This window comes from Recurvomyces mirabilis (genome assembly GCF_035927965.1).
Source record: "Recurvomyces mirabilis strain CCFEE 5264 chromosome Unknown scaffold_15, whole genome shotgun sequence".
Classification (NCBI taxonomy): Eukaryota; Fungi; Ascomycota; class Dothideomycetes; order Mycosphaerellales; family Teratosphaeriaceae; genus Recurvomyces; species Recurvomyces mirabilis.
In genome coordinates, this window is record NW_027041949.1 from 272,173 (window position 1) to 286,576 (window position 14,404).

Sequence of the window (14,404 nt, forward strand, 5' to 3'; positions counted from 1 at the left end):
TAGTGCCGGTACTTTAGCGATTGCTGTGGTTTGTTGATGACGGGGCCTACGCAATGTCTACTACTATAACCTCGACTGTCCTACCACTCATTGATTATTGTACCAGATCCTACGATCCTGGCAGCGACTAACGACGTTCTATGGGATTAGAAACCTCGTGATGGCTTCGTGCTCCCACACGGTATGTTTCAGCACAGCGACGTGAGACATCTTCCCATCGCCCGTGTAGGCGGAACTGATGGGTGGCCCGAATCTTATGTTATATTCGCGTGGCGATCGTTGTATGGTTCGCGTCTGTCTCAAGGCTCGGCTCGAGAGCACACAGCACAACAGGAAGTCAACGTCCCCGAGCCCCTGTTCTATACCTCGATTCATGCCACATCACGCACGACTGTCACCACTGTGTCCAAGATCTTTGTCTCAATCATGAACAGTATATCATTGGTGGCGGAGGGCGGCAACTGGCTATAACAATCTTCTTATACTAGAGATGATGCATCGAAACCTATAACGGCAAATGCAGCACCTATGCCGAGAAGTGGAGCCCTCGAGTCGAGCTCGTGTGCCTCTCCAGGTCAAGATCAAGGGGTGCAAGGGGTGAAGGCAAGCACGTCACGAAGGCGTCTCATAATAATGGGCTGCCTCGCTGTCACCACACACTTTGCACTTGGCACTCATTAGCAAGGTCTTACGCCGTTGTATTGAGATCCAGAAAGTGAGGAGTGATTGAATAGTGCTCCCAAGAGTCTCGATCCGTGGTCGGCCGAAAATTGCGGGGGAGTTTCTATTTCGACGCACTCGATTCACCATCATCGTTCTGTTCTTCTACACTATTACAAACACACACCCGATCCTTGACTTGACTCTGGTGCCTTCGACGTCCTATTCGCGTGCGTTACAAGCAGGAGTTCGTCCTTTCAACATCCTCTTCAGGCGCTGCTTGCTGCTATCCATCGGTAAGCACTTCTCTTTCTTGTTCCCAGAGACAACTCCCATCGCTCGCGAAACTGCGCCTCTGATCTACGTGCGGCTGAGGCTGAGGCGCATCCTTGCAAATCACCTACTTCGCATAGCTATACTGCCCTGCGCATATTCGACCGGATCGATCACCTCTAACACCATTCACCTCACGCGCTGTGGTCGTCACCTGATCGCTCGCGTCTCGTGACCACATCGAGACATCTTTGGCTTTCGGCTGGCGCATTCTGTCATCGTCACACCCGAAATTCCGAGCAGCTCCCTTCCCTTCCCTCTCTCCCACATCCGCTGCGGCAGAACGCCTCGCTGCGTCCGGCCCAGCAATACCATTTCCACCGGCGATCATCCACGAGAGCATCCCACTTACAAGCGTGCTTGCAGTTCCCGCGACACTCTCCTACGACCAGACCAGCATCTTCATCGTGCGCTCTTTTACACATCAGCTTTCAACTTCGAGCAAGCGCTACCTACGACTTCACTTCGCGCGCCAGACCATCCGACACTCACTTCTTTCGGCGTGCAATCAGTGACGGCTACTGGCGTAACTGCTTCTTTCGTCACGAATAACGGCCGGGCAAAAGCATTCTTATTGTCGTTCACGTGAGTCCAAAGCCGGGCATTGAAGTGAATGGATCTGCGCTTCGAGAAACACAAAATCCTTGACTGACGTTACTCAAATACAGACAATAGCATCCTCGTCCCTCTTCAATCCAAGACTTCATTTCCCAATCACTAAACAGGATCGACTTTAACCACCATCATGAGCTTTCCAAATTTCGGTGAAGGCGGTGCACAGCCGCAGCAGGCTGGCGAGGAGCAAGGCCAGTTTCATCAAGAACAGGGTCAGTTTCACCAGGAGCAAGGTCAATTCCAGCACGAGCAAGGCGGCTTCGGTGGTCAAGGTGCTCCTCAGCAGCAGAACCCAATGGGTCAGCAGATGGACCCGAATCAGCAACAGCAAGGCCAGTTCCCAGGCGCGCAGGGTGGTGCTCCGGGCGGTGGGCCAGGCGAGCCAGGTCCGGATTCGAAGACTACGTTGTGGATGGGCGAGCTTGAGCCATGGATCGACGAGAACTTCGTGCGCAGTGTGTGGTTCGGCATGGGCTACCAGGTCAACGTCAAGATGATCCGCGACAAGTTCTCTGGCAGCAACGCAGGTTACTGCTTTGTCGACTTCGAGAACTCGGATGCTGCGACCCGCGCACTCCAGCTTAATGGGCAGATGATTCCGAACTCCAACCGCCAATTCAAGCTCAACTGGGCATCCGGTGGTGGCCTTGCCGATCGCAGCCGCGATGACCGCGGTCCCGAATACTCGATCTTCGTCGGCGATCTGGGCCCGGAGGTCAACGAGTACGTCCTCATGTCACTTTTCCAGAACAAATTCAACTCCTGCAAATCGGCCAAGATAATGTCCGACCCGATCAGCGGTATGTCGCGCGGCTACGGCTTCGTGCGCTTCTCCGACGAGACCGACCAGCAGAACGCTCTTCGCGAGATGCAGGGTGTCTACTGTGGCAACAGGCCCATGCGCATCTCCACGGCCACTCCCAAGAACAAGGCTGGTGCTGGTGGTCCAGGCGGTCCAGGCGGTCCAGGCGGTCCAGGCGGTATGGGTGGCGGCATGCCGGGTCAGCAAGGCGGTCCAGGCATGGGCATGTATAGCATGGGTGCCCCACCTATGGGCTACTACGGTGCGCCTCAGCCGATGAATCAGTTCACCGACCCCAACAATACCACTGTCTTCGTGGGTGGTCTGTCCGGCTACGTTACCGAGGATGAGCTCCGCTCGTTCTTCCAGGGCTTTGGCGAAATCACCTACGTCAAGATCCCGCCAGGCAAGGGCTGCGGCTTCGTACAGTTCGTCCACCGCCACGCTGCCGAGATGGCCATCAATCAGATGCAGGGCTACCCAATTGGCAATTCTCGTGTCCGTCTCAGTTGGGGTCGTAGCCAGAACAACTCCGGCCCTGCTGGCACCCCTTACCGCCCGGCTCCGCCTCCACCACCGATCTACGGTCAGATGGGCGGCAGCATGCCTGGCATGCCACCCCAGAACCCATACGGCAACTTTGCCCCAATGAAGGTGAGTCGCAATCATATGCCTCGCAACCTCTGATCGAAGCTGACATCGCGAAAGTAATCGTCTTTCGTCCCTTCCTGCCTTGAAAGTGATGCGCTTTAGCGGGAGTTGGTCAAGGTTTCACCCAACGATGTACGCGACACAGCCCTCCTTCTTCGACGTCTTACAGTTAAGAACGACAATACAGAGCATGCTACCCTTTTTTCTGTTTTGCTTCCAGCCAGCGCCGATTACGACTACTCAAGACGAACGACCACGAACATTATTCTCATCACAGGTTCATGCATTCTTAGAGGGGCAGGGGAAAGGGCGGTCAGATTGTTGTTGCTGTTGTTCCTTAGTCCTTGCGTTTAGCACAAAAGTTGTTCCTGGCTGTGGACTGCGAGCGATCACTCCTGGGGGATTTAGCGAGCATGGCGCGATGGGGCTGTTCTGTCTGTACAACAGGGGCATGCAGATGGTGTGTGGAGCAAGGAAGAGTGGCTGGGTGCGTATTGTAGCTAGCATAGTCATGGTTGTCCTCGCGAGAGGATGGCTGGTGGTTACGTTCGGGAGGGCAGTCTCCTTCTCGAACGGGATGCAGCTACTATCAACGTTTCTCAGCTTCCTTCCTCCCACATCCTGTCATTATTGTATTCGTGGTGTTCCTGTCGATGGTTAATGCATGTTATGATCAATTAGCCTTCATATTTGAAACAAGGACACTATCGCTGTACAGGCAACGCATCAGCCGCATCGGAATCGACACCAGAGACGCACCATCAGCCCTGCGGTTGAGCTTAACGGAATCCTATCTCATCCAATTCGACACCTTTGTCTCAAAATCACCAGCTGTAGAAGTTTCTTTCTTGCCCTCTCCATACCTTTTGCGTATGCTAGAGAGGAGGATGCATCTGTCATATACGAGGACTTACCTTCTAGCCTATAGTTAGTTTAGATATCAACATTTGCAATCCTTTGCGATCGGCCGTAACGTTACGGCCGATCGCAAAGGATTGCACTTTTCTAGGCTGATTCGCGTGTTGGAATCAGAACTGATGAACTGACATTTAGGACATCATTGGACCTTCACAAAAAGTGTCATTTCCGAACAATGGTTGTATCCAAGCTATATCCAGTAGTTTTACACAACATGTAACTTAATGCCCTACTTCGAGTGGGGGTTCGGTGGAATGCCCAAAGCCTGCTCCGCAGTGCTCTCACCCAACTCATCACGACCGCTCTCAAACACCTTGTCGAAGTCATACTCGCCCCACCTGATATCCGGATCCAAGCCAGCGAACTTCCACACACCATCGACCTTCTTGTACCAATGCGTGTTATAGCTGTGCGCATGTCCCTTGACCAGGACCTCCTTTCGGCTGGCGTCTTTGTACTTTTGATGCGGGACACGGAGTTGGTGGTAGCCCGTGATCTCGGTGTCGCTGACCTTCTCCCACTTCGTACCGCCGATGAAATGTTGGGTCATGAGCAGGGGGTCGCCGAGGACGTTCTTGTCCGAGGCCATGGTTACGAATTCGTCGGCTGGCATGGCTTCCCAGAGCTTGTTGAGGAAGGAGCGGTAGTCGATGCGGAGGGTTGGGGCGATGACCGTGCGGAGCTTCTCCCAGTCTTTGGTGTCGTAGCTGTGGGCCCATTCGTAGCAGGCGGCCATGCAGCCTTGGGCATCTTTGAAGACATGCTGTGTCAGATATTCGTTCAAGCCATTGATGGGCTTCTAATGAACGACTCACCCTCCCAGCTAACATGCTTGACGGGCTCGAGAACCATCTTGGAAACCTTGGGATCTTTCTCAAGGTCGTCAGATAACGTCTGTCGTCGTTTACTCATCAGGACAACATACAGTAACAACAGTAGCAAGGTCGGTGGAAGGCGGTCGATGGTGGGTAAGAAGTACTCTAGGTACAAAAACGATGTCTCACGACCTTCCCGAGAGGTTACGAGGGACGCTTTTATTTAGGAAGTTACTCTAGTTGTCTCTCCACCGCCTTTCCTTTGTCCCCGCTATCCGATGGGGCCGAAGGCTCGACATAGGCTCATCGCGTTGGTCTCGCGTGACGCTGGAAGTCCGATGTGCGCAGGATTGCCCGCAATGCTTCAGATTCTTACTGTCTTACCTGCCTACCAGATACTGGTCTCGCAGTGCTGCTCTCGCGTGACACTGACACTACTTGCCTCTCGAAGGGTATTGTTCCTGCATCCGTGTGGCTTTTCTCAGAGGGTCCGAGGGGTCTCGCCTGTGATGAGCTGCATGTGAGAAGCGGGGGCAATTTTGGTGGCTCACCATTCACCCTCGAATTCTGGACTTCTGTTAGCGTTGTTCTGCTGTCGACCTATCATAGGGGTTCTGCTTCTTTTTCTTTGACTGCGTCTGCATATGTTACAATTTCCGTCCTGATAGTTATGCAGACGCATATGTCTATGCTAGTGGCAAATGACGAATCGATGGGCATGATGCGCGGGGTGGGTCGATAGAGGACGGTCCGCGAGCCATAGAAGGTTTATCGTGCGGCCGCGCTAGGTCCGAAATAGAAATACCAAAACATGGACGCAGCATGGTAACAACACTATTTCTCCCGACATCCCAGCACACTTGCGCCCAACAAGATGGATCACGAGAGCCTTCGCACGGCATCGACATATCTCAACAATCTGTTGCTGGCTCGCGGCCTCCTCCGCAACAGCGAACCTGTCGACTTCGTCAAGCCATCTAAGGACAGTCGCGCTCAGATCATCAACCTAGTTCATGACTTGATACTACGAGAAGACCGCGACAAAGACTCGCGCGAACATGTTGCGGTCACACTTCGTACACTGCGCGCCGAAGATGCGCGCAAAGCAGCAGAGATCGAGAAGCTGAAGGAGAAGTGCGAGGCATCTGCACGAGATACTGTCCAGATGCGTGCCACTGAGCGAACGGCAAAGGACGAATGCAAGAAGGCGGAGCGATCTGTGAAGAGCCTGCAAGATCAAGCTTCGAAGCTCAAGACGAGTCTTACACAGGTCAAAACACAATGCATCAACGATGTGCGCAAACGTGACTTGGAGCTGGCACGACTAAAGACGCATCTGCAAGGTCAACAGAGAGGCAACAAGGTCGGCATGGCCGCTCCAAGTATGACGGTGGTGGGAGGTGCCAGGTCGAAGCCGGCGTTCAACGCTTCTGTGCACGAGCTGCGGGACCCAGAATACAGCCTGAAGCAAGAAACAACAGAATTCTTGACTCAGCTCAGCCAAAGCCTCAGTGACGAGAACGATGGCCTGATCAGTCTGGTCCGCGGTGCTCTCGGAACAATGCGCGATCTGCTAGGTCTTCCAGCGAGCCAGAGGCATCCCGATAGTGCCGTTGGCAGCATGGGCAGCAACGAGGACGCAAAGAATGGCGCAAGTATGCTTCATGCTCTTCCCACATCGTATGATACGCTGGCTGCAGACATGGAGCAGACTTTGACCCACCTGAAGAGCATACTGAGCAACCCCAATTTCGTCACGGTAGAGGAAGTCGAGGTTCGCGAAGAGGAGATCGCGCGCCTCAGGCAAGGTTGGGAGCACATGGAGCAGCGATGGAAGGAGATACTACTAATGATGGACAGCTGGCGTAGGAAGATGGACACTGGTGACACGATCAATATCGAGGACTTGCGCAAAGGCATGGGGTTGTGCTCCCCGGAGCGACAATACACGCATAGGCTTCCAGCAGAGCCCGAACAAAGCTTTGTCGATGGAGACAGCGTCAGCGAGATTCGCCTGCCTGGTATTGAAGAGGTCTTGGAGCCAAGCATCGCATTCGAAGCTCCGCGGCTTTCGAGTCCTGCCAAGAGCAGTCCAAAGCGCAAGCGTGATGTGCTCGAGCCGCCAGAATTCTTTGATCTGCGTCCTGCGGGTCCAAGGTCGATGCCAGCTTCTCCTGGTCACGAGGCCGATAATGCATCCGCAGAGGACATGGATGAGGTTGAGCAGGAAGAAGATCTAAGCGAGCCACAACTGTCCGTCGAAGAGAAGCTCAGAGCTGCTCAGGTCGACGCGGAGCTCGCAGCTGCAGCTGGTCGAGCGGCTAAAGAACGTGCAGCTGCAGCTGAAGAGCCCAGAATGTCCACTTCAAAGAGGTCGAGGAGTACTCGCGTATCTTTCTGCTATGATCGCGCAGATGACCGTGACGAAGAACAGGACGATACGCTTGGGAAGATCGTGAGTCCTATTGCAAGGAAGACGAAGATCCGGGGTCGTCCCAAGAGGAGGAAGTCCACGCTCAACCCAGACGAGCTTGAGGCCTTGTTGATGGTTGATGATGTGTGATCGTCACACTACCGATATGTCTATTATGTATGGCACGCACGATCGTCGTTTGAATAGTCTGGTAGCTGGCTCCAATGCTCACCATTATCGTCGCTACACCTCTTCCCACACAAGGTGCAGGCATACAGTACCACAAGCTCATGCCTGAACGGTTCAACCCATGCAGACAATTATCACGCACGACACTATCCGAGCGAGTAGCTCCGGAGCGTGCCTTGCCATTAGCACCTTCTAACCGCTGAGTGATATCAACTCCAGATTGGCTGCAGCCATGTCTTCCCATAGCAGCCCGCCCCACTTTTCTAAAGCGCTTGCCTCTGCTCAGCCATTGGTCATGCCAACTCTCACCTCATGCATCTCACCCAAGCACCTCGCACGAAAACGGGATGCCCTTTGCGTGCCTGTGACTGGCACACCACTCGAGCCCGTCGTCTTCGCGCTCTGATGCACCTTTCCAATAGTAGCTTTTGCTGCACGCACGCAAAAGCCTCATGCCCATTGCACAGCAGCCCACACCCTACCTCCCATCCCACACCCTGTCGTTGCGCAGAGCAATGGTAGACATAAGAATAGGTTTGTATCCTCCTCCACCTCTCCTCTCTTTCCTTTCCTTAGCAAGCTGTCAACTATCAAGAGCTGGTGATTTGGTTTTACGTCTTTTTACTCTTTTCATTGTTTTATACAGGCCTGGTGCCTTTTGTTTATACGCTCATCCACCACTAATACAGTCTCTCCACCACGATATCAAAATCAACAAATCACTATTCAGCAGTTTCCAGTATCTCCAACGTACTTCGTCGCCGGTCGACGTGAAATTTATAATCAACAGCTCTTCTTGCTCGCTCAAATCAGCAAATTTACGACTTAGTTCAGTCACGTATACACGACATCTTACGTCACAGCAACGCCGAAAACAACAACCCAACTCGTAACACATATCGAAAGACGCAATCACAATGGCCGCTATCCAGCTCAACTTCACCCTCCGCACTTCCGCTAACTGCAAGACCGTGCACTTGCTCGGCTCTTGGGACAACTACGCCGGCCAACTTCCACTTTCCAAGGACTCCAGCAAGGCCGGTGGATGGAAAGGTACCTTCCGCTTTCAGGGCGCTACTCTCAAGCAGGGTCAGCGATACTGGTACTACTACATCATCGATGGCTACCACGTCTCCCACGACCCAGCCCGCGAGTCCGTCACCGAGCCCACTACTGGCCGCAAGTTGAACACTCTCGACATCCCATCCGCCAAAGGTGGTGAGGTCGTCGCCCGCTCTTCAGCCAAGGCCGCCAGGCACGAGCGACGCATCTCGTCCTCGACCGTTCCCAAAGGTCGCTCGCTCTCGCCCTCTCAGATCAAGTCTCCACAGCCAACCCGCCCCCTCGAGACCTCGCAGGTCAGGACCGAGAAATGGCCACGCATGACCGTCGAGCAATTGTCTCGCCAGCTCTCGTCCACCGGTCTCCAGGACTCCGAGGATGACTCCAGCAGCGAGGAGGAGAGCGACAACGAGTCCGATGTCCCATCCCTCAGCTCCAGCCGCAGCTCCAACTCTTCATCCCCGTCTTCCGTCTCGTCCACCAGCTCTTGCTGCACTTGCGAACGCTACGGCATCACCCGTGCCGGTGCTCGTGTCAAGTTGGATTGTGGTGGTTCCCGATGTGGATCTGATGGTTCGGAATGTTCTTCTGAATCCGAGGAGGAGACTGTCGCGCGCGCTACTCGCAGGCAGGGTATTGTCATCAGGAAGTGAAGAATCTGGTAATCATGGGTTCATGAAGAGGTGTTTTTTCACGAGGAGATCATGATGGTTGTTTACCCCACGCTCTCTTTCGATACCGTTTTATCGGTTTGCCATGCTGTCGCCAAGGAAGAAGACGAGTGCCGTCAGCGTACATGCCGCTTCCAGCTGGTCTGGTTGTGGGATTATGCTTGATGTGCCTTGCCTTTGACTTGCTGCGATGTCAGCTAATATCATTGACAAGATAGTGCACTTCTGCTTTATGGCGCGGAAGCCTTGCAGCTGCGAAGAGGGACGGTGGTTAGGAGGGGTCAACGCGGGTGCGGTGCTCAATTTTCGACTGAGCAAGTCCAGCCTGGTGGATGTGGAGTGTGCATGGCAATTATGTAGACCCAGTCTTCGTAACGACTGTCCTATGTAGACAAGCTATGCTTTGCCACCTCCATCCTTGCTCCAATGCCCATCCTTTTCACCTTCCTACGCATTCTGAAGGAAAGTGCAGATTGGAAGTGTCCTAATCAAGACCCGACAGGCAAAGTCTGTTCACGCTTCCGGCGTGCCTGCCTCTTCAAACGCCCGCTCCTGCCTGTTCGGAAACATCATTGGTCTCGATGGTTGTGGCGTGCGATAGGCATAATCAGTCATGGAGACATTGTGGGTGGGGAAAGTCGAAATCGCTCTCATTTCCGATCAGTAGATCTTGACAGAGTTACACCCATCAATTTCATCGCGTCTACAGGGAGCTCGCGGTTTGCAGACACTGTTGGACATGTGCTGAGTCTCACTCATCTGCGTAAGCACTCCCATCACTGTCAGACGAACTTAATATCGATGAATTGCCTGACGTCCATTCGTTCTCCCAGTCTGACATCCCGCCTGCCGAGGAGAAGTCGACCACTCTCCTCCTGCCGCCAATTCTTGCCATTACACTCGGTAGTGTCCTGCTCAATCGCACCTTCAGCCTGCTTAGTGGCGACGCGTGATGCTGTCGATGATGGTGATAACGATGCAGATGATGAGCAGGGAAGGAGTGGCTTTGCCAGCCGTACTCGGACCACACAGATCTTGCACCTGGGATGCTAGACCAAGAAATACGGTCGCTTGATGATCCTTCGACTGGTTGGGAAGCATGCTTGTGGTCTCGTTCAAAGCATTCGTGAGATGGTGGACACCGTGCACGAAGCCAGTCTCTGACGTTGTGCAGAAGCTCCAGCCTGGGTCTGGCGGCGTTTGAGCATTCAGCTGGCACGGCAATGCTGAGCGCCTGTATAGCCACGCTGATAGCACTCACATTAGTATCAACTTCAGGATAGGCATCCATAGTAGACTTGGTGGTCTGAGCCTGATTTGCAAGGAGTTCGACTTGATCGTGCGCTAGCCTGAAGGGCATCGATTGCCTCCTTGCTGTGTCCAAATACATCCTCGGGAAGAGTGTAACGTTGACTCGCTGCGGCAGCTCCATTGAACCATTCTTGTCGAACGTGGCTGGTTGGAAGTTTAAGCATATATTGACATGCTCGTGGTTCCGATGAAGTGGTACGCACATCTGTTGCGACTGCGACTCGATTTCACTCTCGCGGAAATCGTCATTGCCCTTCTGCGTATTAACAAGCCAGAAGCGCCGCAAGGCTATCGTATACGAAGTATTGGCCTCATCGTACATTTGTCTGGATGCCAGGAGTAGGCCAGCTGAAGGAACTACAGGATGACATGCATCGTTGGCGATCGTATCAACGAAGTACTCGGCCTGGAATGCTTGTTGTACGATCTGATCTCGAAGTTCTTGAAGCAGGCCGAGCAGGTTTGCTACCTTCATGATATTGTGAGACGGGGCCTTATTATCAGCATCTTTTGCAACGACGAAATCATTGTGACGAAAGGGGGCGTCGAAGTCGGAATCTGACGAAGCCTGACAGGTTTCTTGTACAATGTTCGCTGATTGTCTCAATTTCGAACGAAGCCTGATCTGCCGGATTTGGGTTGATGTTCACATTCCTGAAGGCCACGTGCATCGTCGCACGTGTTCTCTGATGTCTCCACTTTCATAATGCGAGATACAGTATCGTACTCACCACATGATTTGTCCAGTCCAGCCCCTTGCAACTTCCTGTGCCAACGCAGTCCGTACTAGGAGCACGACCTCCTTTCGCCCAACCTCCACGCCCCCGAGCTTGTCCAAGCCTTTTCTCCAGTCCCACGCCCTGTTGACCTGCAGCATAGATCCATTCGTAGACTTCCCACCAGAGCCAACCATAACAGTCTCAGCAAGCAAGTCCCACTCACTACCGCCCAGCAGTCCACTTCCAGTCCCAGAAGACTTGCTCAGATCACTCCGCGACTTCTTCAGATCGCGTCCGCCACGTCCAGGCTGTGTGGAACTTCTATGAGCGTTGAGCGAAGCACGTAGGAGGCTCTCAGCGTTCTCCTTGATCCTGCCACTGACGCCCTCGAAGTCCTCCAGAATCCTCAAAAGAGTGAAAACCTGTTCTTTCGTAAAGACCCGCTTGCTCTGGCCGAGTAGTGGTAGTGCTTCGCCAAGCAAAACCAGAATGCCGTCGATTGGGACGACTGACTCGATCTCAGGGTCGAAGAGCCCGCCGTGGATACAATCGGACGCGCTGTTCAGGACTGCGATCAGAGCTTTCGCTGCGTCGCGAGCGCGGGCCAATGGTTGCGAGGCCGATAGAGTGTTCTGATCTCGCAGGTCGTAAAAGCGACGGAGGGTCGCGTAGCCGCTCAGATATTGAGCCAATAGTGTTGCAGCATCGGCGTCTCTGCGTGCTAGTGTAAGGAGAGCAGTGCGCCCGCCGGCGTCGCCTGCGCCAAGCAGAGAAGCTAGAGAATTATCGAGGTCTGCTTGGGCCGGTATGGAGGCGGAATGTAAGAGGCAAAGCGAGGTCAGTAGAGCAAGAGTGTCTTTGAGCTTCTCCGTGGCGTGCGCGCGTGCATAGTAAATAAGTGCCGAGCCATAGGCTGGCTGGGAGGTTGTATCTTCGTGTGAGGTAGCCAGAGAGTCGGCGTAGCGCTGATCACTAATTAGCCGTCATCCAAAATCGTCAAATCAGATGCACATACCTCAGCAATTGCCCGCGCCTGCTCTACCAAGTCCAAGCCCTGGCAGGCAGACAAGATTTTGTCTACCCTAGCCTCATCCGACAGCTCGATCTCCTCCAAGAGTTCCGTGATCTTTTGTTGGCTTGATATCTCGTCGTCCATCCTCCCGAGCACCATAACAGCCAGCTCCCAACCTTCTCGTTCCGTTCTTCTGTCTTCGCTCCTGAGCACCTCTCTTTGTGCTAGCATGTCCGCATACGCAGCAAGAATCTCATCTCGGTCTACGCCATTGTTCTTGCTTCCGTTCCCAATCTGGGTACCAGGACCATGACTCAACACCATCAAGTCTTCACTGCTCAAGCCCTGGCCAACCCATCCGCGACTCTGTGGCCGACCGACAGGTTGTGGTAGCCAGCCGGACAATGCAGCAAGCTCCACAATCGCCACACTCATTGGCATGCTCAGCATTTTGACGATAGCAACAACACTTTCGACGCAATCGGACATGACACAGCCCAAGCCGACCTGTACCACGTCCATCGTATCAGGCTGGAAGAGCGGATCCTCGACGTCCGTAACGTAGGCGAATGCATCAGCTAGGCGCCTTCTATACGCGGTCGCAGGAGCTACATCTGCCTCTCGTGGTCGCTGGCTAGCGCTTAAGCTCTTACGAAGCGCAGCACTATCTGCTGAGCCGTCTGCACCATCCCACCAGATAGTGATATAGAGAGTCGCCTCTAGCCAGTCCTGGCTTGCATCGATGATCTGGTCAGCACTTCCCAGTAGGATCTCGTAACCCAGTTTGAGATTCTCATAAATGCTCGGCGGCACTCGACTAGCGGCCTTCTTGCTAGCTGCTGAGATGCTGAAGATGTTGCCACCTGCTCTAGTCTGCGGCTCGTCTCCCTCCTCATCGTCGCCATTGAAGGCCTCGAGGTCGCGGACTGCTTGCCGTACTCGCGCTCGATACACGGTCCAGTCGTTGCCTTTGACATCCCAGTCGTCGTATTTCACGGCTGGAGAGGATTCGAGAAGTCTGGCACATCGCTCAGCCACTTCCTCGATATTATCTAGCTGCTTGTCACTGTAGCCTTCTGGCTGCGAGTCCTCTTCCGCCGTCCATGCATTTTCCCATCCTGCAGATCGCAAAAGGTGTATGGCTTGTTGGTATTTGCCGCGAGTGAGGGAGGCATATATTGAGTCCCAGAAGCGTTCGTGTGCGGAAGGAGCGGGCTGATGTGAGCGGATGCCTGGGAAGTCGTCCGGGAAAGGGTTGTGATAGGTATTCAGCCAGTCAAGCAAGGCGCGTGGTATGGTACATCCATTGTGTGGAAGGCGGGTGAGTGCACTTGACGGATGTACATTTTGTGACTGGGCTTGATTGGCACCAAGTCTGTTCGGGAGGTGAAGCTGTAGTAGAAGTGTCGACAGGTAATTGGCTCGGGTGAAGGCGTCCTCGCTTTCAGGACCCAAGCTACCCTCTTTGGTCGCCGGCTCGTTGTGCTTCGCCCACAAACGTGTCAGGTCTGCGGCGCCTTGGGCTAATGCCGCCGTATCCTTCCCAGCTTCAACACGTGACAATATCTCCTCCTGCCGTAGCATGATATCGTCCGGCTCCGAGAGTTGTGCTGCCTGCGCGCGGATTGTCATGCCTCGCGCGATTGACGAATAGTCACCGCCCACTTGCTCCCGTACCTGCCCATTGCGACTCCTCTTCAGACCTCGCGGCGCGCTCATGATCGAGTCCATGAAAGCGTCCTTCCCCCGCGCGTCGTCCATCTCATCGTCCTCTGCCGGCGCATCCATATCGTCATACCCATCGTCCTCTTCGTCGGCCTCCTGCAATGGCGGGCTGCTGTCTGGAACCGCGAAGCCAAATCCTTTTCGTGCGGGAGTGTTGCCTTTTCGACCGAAAGTGTTGTTGCCGGTGTTGAACGAGCTACCATAGACGGAGCGTGGCGGCGGGCCGAGTGGTGTGGTGGAAGGGAGAAGAGAAGAGGGAGGGGGATGAGACGGCGTTGTAGATGGTTGGGCATGGAACGATGCTTTCTTCGTCTTGGGTGTCGCCGGCGACTTGTTGAGGTTTGAGAAGCTGAACGACATGACAGCGCGTCCTACCGACAGACGATGATCCGTAGTAAAGGGCTGTCCAACATGTATTGCATTGGTCTCTATATTGATCTGACTCGACGTCCATGTTTTGACTTTCAAGCGGCGACTCGCGAATAAAGCTTGTTAGCGCGTCTCGGTC

General features: G+C 54.0%; 6 protein-coding genes across 6 annotated transcripts; 3 read left to right on the forward strand and 3 right to left on the reverse strand.

Moving 5' to 3' along the window:
• Positions 1-1,738: 1,738 nt before the first annotated feature.
• On the forward strand, positions 1,739-3,121 carry LTS14_006051 (uncharacterized protein; the record flags this gene model as incomplete). The annotated part of the gene is made up of 2 exons (XM_064838749.1): positions 1,739-3,064; positions 3,119-3,121. 2 exons carry the CDS (start codon positions 1,739-1,741, stop codon positions 3,119-3,121), a joined length of 1,329 nt encoding a protein of 442 aa, XP_064693574.1.
• A 1,087-nt stretch (positions 3,122-4,208) lies between these two features.
• On the reverse strand, positions 4,209-4,891 carry SCD1 (Scytalone dehydratase; the record flags this gene model as incomplete). The annotated part of the gene is made up of 2 exons (XM_064838750.1): positions 4,209-4,729; positions 4,795-4,891. 2 exons carry the CDS (start codon positions 4,889-4,891, stop codon positions 4,209-4,211), a joined length of 618 nt encoding a protein of 205 aa, XP_064693575.1.
• Positions 4,892-5,668: 777 nt separating this feature from the next.
• Positions 5,669-7,357, forward strand: LTS14_006053 (uncharacterized protein; the record flags this gene model as incomplete). The annotated part of the gene is made up of 2 exons (XM_064838751.1): positions 5,669-6,449; positions 6,495-7,357. 2 exons carry the CDS (start codon positions 5,669-5,671, stop codon positions 7,355-7,357), a joined length of 1,644 nt encoding a protein of 547 aa, XP_064693576.1.
• Positions 7,358-8,313: 956 nt separating this feature from the next.
• Positions 8,314-9,111, forward strand: LTS14_006054 (uncharacterized protein; the record flags this gene model as incomplete). Its single annotated transcript, XM_064838752.1, has 1 exon — positions 8,314-9,111. The coding sequence occupies one exon, from the start codon at positions 8,314-8,316 to the stop codon at positions 9,109-9,111; it is 798 nt and encodes a 265-aa protein (XP_064693577.1).
• A 954-nt stretch (positions 9,112-10,065) lies between these two features.
• LTS14_006055 (uncharacterized protein) lies at positions 10,066-10,915 on the reverse strand (the record flags this gene model as incomplete). The annotated part of the gene is made up of 2 exons (XM_064838753.1): positions 10,066-10,341; positions 10,391-10,915. 2 exons carry the CDS (start codon positions 10,913-10,915, stop codon positions 10,066-10,068), a joined length of 801 nt encoding a protein of 266 aa, XP_064693578.1.
• A 252-nt stretch (positions 10,916-11,167) lies between these two features.
• LTS14_006056 (uncharacterized protein) lies at positions 11,168-14,256 on the reverse strand (the record flags this gene model as incomplete). The annotated part of the gene is made up of 2 exons (XM_064838754.1): positions 11,168-12,124; positions 12,175-14,256. The coding sequence occupies 2 exons, from the start codon at positions 14,254-14,256 to the stop codon at positions 11,168-11,170; spliced, it is 3,039 nt and encodes a 1,012-aa protein (XP_064693579.1).
• Positions 14,257-14,404: the final 148 nt, after the last annotated feature.